The sequence below is a fragment of the Priapulus caudatus genome, unplaced genomic scaffold (assembly GCF_000485595.1).
Source record: "Priapulus caudatus unplaced genomic scaffold, Priapulus_caudatus-5.0.1 Scaffold107, whole genome shotgun sequence".
NCBI lineage: Eukaryota > Metazoa > Priapulida > Priapulimorpha > Priapulimorphida > Priapulidae > Priapulus > Priapulus caudatus.
In genome coordinates this window covers 93791-101207 of record NW_014577168.1, presented here as the reverse complement: position 1 = coordinate 101207, position 7417 = coordinate 93791, and the positions used below count along the sequence as shown (strand labels likewise).

Genomic DNA, 7417 nt, shown 5'->3' with positions numbered 1-7417 from the left:
GAGGTATAGTAACTATATACTTTCTATATATAACGTTAGTAGAGGTATAGTAACTGAACACTTCCTACATATACATGTTAGTGGAGGTATAGTAACTAAATACATCCTACATCTACATGTTAGTAGGCAATCAGGACTGGCGGTAGGTGAGAGAGTGTCCCGCGACCAAATATTGCGCTCGGGGTAAAAACGAACGCCATTCGCATGCAACACGGTAAATGCGAGGAGACCTCCCTGTACCTTGCGTGCGTTTGCTGTGCTTGGCGACGACACCGTCGGCGTTGATGGGTCCGACGCCCCACACGATGTACTGACCTCTGTCGCTAACCAGCGTGTGGTACATCCGATCTAGCTGATCACCTGAACGAACGTAAAGAGTAGAACATGTGCGACTCGCTGCGATCGCGTTGCGACTGACAATTTTCCAGTCGCAAACAGTCGCTGGCAGTCGCAGGGGTGCTTAGGTCAAACTTTCTCTGCGACGCGATCGTCGCTGCGACTTGCAACCAGTTGCAGAAAATCGCAAAAAATCAGTCGCAAGGCAATCGCATCGCGTCGCAAGACCGACATAAGCCCGGCTTAACGAGGAACGTCGAAGATTGGAGGCGTTTACGGGCACAAGCGCGCTGTCGGGACTATGATCGTAATTTGTTGTTAGGTACATGCCGAATATGTTAATAATCGCACTCTTTTATGTGACCCGATTTGGAGGAACTATTAGTTTAAATCAAATAGTCTTAAAATTATTGCAAGATAAAAGGGTAAGAAAAATAGAAGCGGAGATGGAGAGAGAGAGAGAGAGAAGGGTACGAACATGACGGTGAGACAAATAGAAAGAGATAGTGAGAGAGAGAGAGAAAGAAAGAAAAGAGAGGGGGACGGAGAGAAGAAGAGGCGGAGAGAAGGAGAGGCGGAGAGAGAGAGAGAGGGAGGGAGGAAAGAGTTGTATTGACTAAGATCATACCGGTTTGCGCAGGACGCGCAAAGGTTATCGTCGTAATGCCATTCTCAATCGCTCCAGAGATGGCGCTGACGTCATCACTTCCGCCGACCCTGTCATCTGGGCAGGCACCGGCACTGCCCGAGCACTATGCGAAGACGTGCACTTATAAGGTTGCGCATATTAAATCGTGTGACGCACATCGCAGGAATATTAGTGCAACGTCGTGTGGCGTAATTGCGTGCAAACTAAATTAAGCTACTACGCAGTTTCACATCCGACGTACTGTCCGTGTTTGTTTGCGAGCGTGCTTGCGTGACAGCGACCGTGCGTTCGTGCGTCATAGCGTGAGACTTCGTGCACATGTGTGCGTGTGCGTGTGAGTGTGTGGGGGGGGGCGAAGGGTTGATACAGATGCACGATGGCTATGACGCGCTGGTACTTAACAATGGACGACGCCTGTATCTATGACGCCCGGCTTTAATCTACCAGTGACGCATGGTTATGACGCTGGCTCTACATACCGGTATGACGCCGGCTCACCAGTGACGATGGTTACTGGCTACTGCGTGGTGAAGCTGGTAGCATACAATGACGATGGTACGATGCCGCGTACTTTGACGTGGGGGGGATGACGACGTGTCCAAGTCCTCCGTGTATATGCGATGCAGGTTATTATACGATGTAGTGCGAATCAAGAGATATTCGTAAGTGGATCGGGAAGCGTCAGCGTGATGTTCTGGCCCGTGTAGGCGTGCAGTTTCGTCAGGCTGGAGCAGACGAGTAATCACATCTTTGAAATTTTCTAATAAAATTCTAACTCTCCGAATAAAAATCATTCGTTTTCTAATTTAATAATGAATGCCGCGGGCCGATTGCAGCCGCCGTGTGGCTATCTGGTCTTCACGTCCTAATTAACGCATTGGCTTTACGTAAGTAGAGAGAGAGAGAGAGAGAGAGAAAGAGAGAGGAAGGAAAGAGAGGAGAGAGAGTGCGCTCGCGCGAGAGCATGACAGAGAGAGAGAGAAGAGGGACGAGAGACGAGAGACAGAGAGAGAGAATGACGAGAGAGAAAGAGAGAGAGAAGAGAGCGAGAAAGAAAGAAAGAGCGCGATCCAGCAGTTCAATATTTGCTGGGTAACAAAAGATGATGATATATAGATGATAATTATAATAGATATATAAATAGATAAGTATAATATAGTCTCGTAACTCGTCCTTTCTTGCTGATCGTAGGTCAGCAGTGTCTTAGCCGCGTGAAGCAAGCCTTTCACTCTACCTGCCGTTTTCATCCGGACCTGTACGGAAGGAGACGGCCGAAGCCGTTACCGACGAGAAGAACCGTCTAGAAATGAATGCCAACGAGAAACTACCCCACCCCCCTCCCCACCCCCCCACCGATTACACTACGCATATTGATAACTTGAACAATTGAATATTGAAAAACACGTTAGCAGCCGACGTTCAGGCGTCTTTGCTAGTGTAAATGGACGACATTTGCGTTATCTATTATCGATTACTGAATGATCGATACGATCTCGTTAAGCCGCCAAGGGGGCCTGTAACCTGGACCTTGGCATCGTAACGAACTGTTGCAAGAGGATGCGTCTTCTTGGTCTCGTATTGATGACGTCCACCCGTCGACGTCTGATCGGCTGCCAGCGGAGTATGCAAGCACGGTTGCCGGTGATGGTATGATTACGCACTTATCGGCAGGCTACGATATCCATCTGGCAATATATATCTTTCTGTATCATATATAAACATAGACAATTAAGATCTGCATCATAGCAGAACTAAGTATGCCTGGTTCTTCGTGTGCGATAGTGAAAACTACTGTGTTGACATGCGACCGTTAGTCTAGAATTCTAATGTTGCACCTTCATTTCTAAAGGGTGAGATGATCCTACTCCTCAGTTTGACCACTTGGTGCGTTGTACTTCTGAGCGTGTACTTCATTTAGACCTGTGCACGCGACATGATATGGATACATGGTGTTGGAAGCGTTGGGGCAGTAAGGCCAACAACCCACACCCCCAGTACCACACACACAACCCCACACACAATACACCACATAGCCTAGTGAGCTTTTAAAGCGCAGGAGCCTTGCTATCGTCCTGGATGTCAGTGCTAGTTGCCAGTTGAAACAAGTACCTGTAACTTGTCACGGATATCAAACTGTCCCGTGTGCGGAACGCGGGGTGGACAGGAAGGACGAAAGGCGGTACTTGGTCTGTGCGACACCCAAGATTCCGAACAGCTGAGTTCGTCAGATGCGCAGACGATGCCGGGTAGAGTCAGGCATGATACGTCTGTCGGATCAGTGGTTAAGGCGGGCAGGGTGTGTCGGAACCTGCGAGATGGAAGGCGGTGTGGTACATGGTGACACACGACTATATTAGATCATAACGATACTATACATACATAAGCATTACACTACATAATAGGCCTTATACAACATACATACAAACACCGCGCGCACGACGACACATACAGCCACACACCGCGCACACACACTATACACACACGCCGCGCACACACACACCACATACACACCTCACTCACTCACATCACGCCACAGGTACGCCAGCACACTTTACTAATATACTATATCCACGCGTCGGGCACACACAGCACCACCACACACACACACACACACACACACACACACACACACACACACACACACAGCACACACACACACACAATATATATAATTATATATATATATAGTATATAAATGTCAGTTCATTGTCCAACGGAGGAATGCGTCCTCGCCCTACCCTAAAGCGCGGCGCTTATCCGGTCGCTGAGTATATTTACATCACAACGCCAGATGGCGGCAGCAATGAGTGCGCGCTAGAGGATCGTTTGTTATACTAGACAGGAGTAGATAATAGCGGCATACTATATATTGATGAATGATGAAATGCATATAATAGTGATATGATAATGATAGATGATATAATAAATGATTAATTAATGATAAGTACATATCGCCCTATTATCTACTCTGTTTAGATAATGGCATTCCCTACATGCGCCATCATCATAAAACACCACAGATGTCATCATGTGATTATTTGGGCCTTTATTCGTTGCGCTGGCAATGGCACCATACGTATCTCCATTACTGTCCATGGCATATGACGCAGTAATTCACAACACCATCTGTCCATCATCCATCCATGCTAAACACCAATCCTATCCACATACCAGTAATCAGCAAATCCACACACCATAGCATCAACACAGCATCCATCAAACCCGTCCATCTACACAGCGTTCAACAAACATCATCGAACCCACACACAATCAATTCTGCACACCCAATCCATTCCAAACCGATCGTGCAGACACATCCAACAGTCCGGCACCGCCGCGCTCTCACCGCTAGACCACCATCTCAAACCATGCTCCTACCATGATTATGCCGCTCCGCATGTCAGGCAGGTGCTGTTGAAAGATCTCTATGCTCTTACTGGCAGGGTTTCTAATCTGTGTCCATCTGACCCCTTTGGGGTCGCGTGGACTGGGTCTCAGGGGTCCGTGACACCAGCGCAAAAAAGATGAGCGTTATATGTCTTATGTGCTATTTCTCTGGGAGGGTCCTTAGTGTTCACGAGATTCTCAGGTCCCATGACTCATCTAGACAGCAGGGCACTCACGTGAGAGTGCATACCTCGCCAGCCATCAGTGTAACATGTATGTGTTACGCGAGCTGGCCTCGCCGCTGCGCTGCTGGCTGCTGCCTGACTGACTTCGCTTGCTGCACTGATCACTCGCTCGCTGTGGCGCTGCTGACTTCGCCGACCTCGCTGGTGGTTGCTGCTGACTCACTCGCTGCTGCTGGACTCGCGCTCACTGACTCGAACGCCGCTATCGACGCGCCGCCCGCTCGCTGACGTCGACGCGCTATCGATACGGCGCCGCGGGACTGGACACACAAACACACACGACACCACACACAGCACACACACACCACACACACTACGAGACGCGATTACATTACTCCACTCCCACTCCGTGGCGGAGTAAAAAAGGTATAAGAAGCCACTGCTAGCTGTGTTACATGTACTGTGTTGCTGTCCGGTGCCTGATGAGCACCTACCTGCGCTCTCGTCAGGAACGACGAAACCTCCGTTGTAGGAACCGAACCTTGTGATCCCGCCCAGAAGAACGCGTCTGCGGACAACAGCATTGGAATACTGTTTGATCCTAATGGAAATGAGAATTTCTGCAGATAACAGGCGTCCACTACTTTTCGTAGCTGTGAATTTTACTATATCAACCTAATAGGTGAAAGAAATTTACATGCAATGTAGCGAAGTAGAAGTTCGAGTTTTCAAAAGCTCATGCGATTGACTAATTTTGCTTATAATAAATGTCCAGACATGAGAACCCAGGCGCCGCCGTGGAGATGCTAGAAGCAATGCAAAAATACTGTGTGTGTGGGTTTTGGTTGTTTTGTGTGTGTGTGTGTGTGTGGTTGTCGTGTGTGTTGTGTTCATGTGTGTGTTGCGGCAGGTGCGTGCGCGCGCGTCTGTGTGCTGATGTGTGTGCTGTGTCTGTGGCGTGTGCGTGTGTGCGTGGTGCGTGGCGCGTGCGCGTATGTCGTGTGTGTGTGTGGTGTGGGTCGTGTGCGTAGTGTGCGTGCGTGAGCGGCGTGCGTGGTATGTGTTGTGTGGTCGAGCGCGTGCGTGTATGTCGTGTGTGTGTGGGTGTGTGTGCGCTGGCGTGGCGTGCGCGCGCGTGTGTGTGTGTGCGGTGGTGTGTCTGTGCGTGCGTGTGTGCCGTGTGCGTTGTGCGCGTGGCGTGTGCTGTGCTTGTGCGCGTGCGTGTATGTGTGTTGTGTTGTGGTGTTGGCGTGTGTGTGTGTGCGTGTGCGTGTGTGCGGTGTGGCGTTGCGTGGGCCGCGCTGATCGTAGTATGTGTGTGTTGTTTGTCGCCTCCTGTGTGTGTGTGGCGTGTGCGTTATGTGTGTGTGTGTAGTGCGTGTGTCTGTGCGTGTGCGTGTGCGTGTGCGTGTGGTGTAGTGTGTGTGCGTGTGCGTCGGGTGGCGTCGCTGCGTGCGCGTGGGTTGCGTGTGCGTGTGCGTGATGGCCGGTGTGCTGTGCGTGTGCGGCGTGTACATGGTTAGACACGCGCGAGCGAACGAGAACAAAAGCCAAACGAGAATAGAGCGCGAGATGAACGAGAGACAAGGCAATCGATCACAGAGAGATATTGGTGACGCGAAGATACAGGCGAGAGAAGACAGCGAGTAAGAAAAGCGTGAGAGCGAATCAAGACAACCGCGACGAGAAATAACCTGTGTGTAGAGAGAAGAAGAGAACGAGAGAGTAGAGAGAGAGAAAGACGAGAAAGAGGAGAGAGGGAGAGAGAAGAGGAAGAGAGAAAGACGAGTGCGACGAGAGAGAGCAGAGAGAGGCGAGAGAGAGGTGACGAGAGAGTGGAGAAGAAAGAGAAGTTGCGAGAGAGAGAGAGAGAGAGGCGAGAGGGACAGGGAGGGGAGAAAGAGAGGAGAGAGAGAGCTGAGAGAGAAAGAGGAGTGCCGCCGAGAGAGAGAGAGAGTGAGAGAGAAATGAGGTGCGCGAGAAGAGAGAGAGAGAGGGCAAGAGTGGAGGAGAGAGGAGAGAGGAGAGAGAGAGAGGGGGCGGGCGGAGGGCAAGGAGTGGACGAGAGAGAGAGCGCAGAGACGAGAGAGAGAGAGAGAGAGAAGAGAGAGAGAGAACAAGCGTGAACTAAACACATCGCTCCTATTGCTCTCAAAACATCACCGCGCCTGGCGACGTGATTACCGGGAGTCATTGCTTACCGGCGCTGGCCGTCGTAGCTAAAGCCCTTGATGAGCAGTGTTCTCGTGTTGAGCGCGTACACGTCGCCCTGAAACCTCGTTGCTATGTCATCGGATGAGGAAACCTACCGAGAAAGCTTCCCATGTAGGGCTGCTGGGCGTGCGCTGGCTGCCCACCTGTGGATGCGAAGCGGGGGCTCAGACAACGACGACGACGACGACGACCGACGTAACGACGACGACGGAGCGTGATGGCGGGTGATGATGTATGAGGAGAGAAGCTGATGATGATGATTATGACGTGTGTGTGCTGGACCGATGATGATGATGATGATGATGACTGGCGTGGTGGTGTGGTGGGTGACGACAGATTGATGATGACGATGAATGATTACGCGAGTGATGATGACTATACAGCAGATGACTGCTCGCTGCGTGAAACCGGCAAAATACTGCTTCTCCTACTGCTGTGCTAATGAACGATTGACGACGATATAATGATGATGATGACGACGACGACGACCGACGCACGACGACGACGATGACGATGATCAGAGGCGCAGGTTCTGGCAGCGTGACGGACGTAAACCAATGCGCGCTACAACACCCGCTTCAGCGACTGCGGAAGTGTGCGTAGGGGTAGATCTATGTAACGCACAGTGTACGTACCCAGGCAATGA

General features: G+C 50.7%; 1 protein-coding gene and 1 long non-coding RNA gene across 2 annotated transcripts in view; both read right to left on the bottom strand.

Moving 5' to 3' along the window:
* The window catches only part of LOC106805247 (protein Skeletor, isoforms B/C-like), a 17779-nt gene that overhangs the window by 9908 nt on the left and 454 nt on the right, over positions 1-7417 (bottom strand). Inside the window, exons 2-3 of the mRNA XM_014806777.1 lie at positions 965-1090; positions 241-360 (exon numbers count right to left, since the gene is read on the bottom strand). Coding sequence (XP_014662263.1) covers positions 241-343 — 103 coding nt within the window. The 5' untranslated portion in view covers positions 344-360; positions 965-1090. The remainder of the gene's footprint in view (positions 1-240; positions 361-964; positions 1091-7417) is intronic.
* LOC106805272 lies at positions 5056-7417 on the bottom strand. Its single transcript, XR_001393411.1, has 3 exons — positions 7407-7417; positions 6759-6914; positions 5056-5125 (listed from the first exon to the last, which is right to left on the bottom strand). It is a non-coding gene; the product is annotated as an uncharacterized LOC106805272 (long non-coding RNA).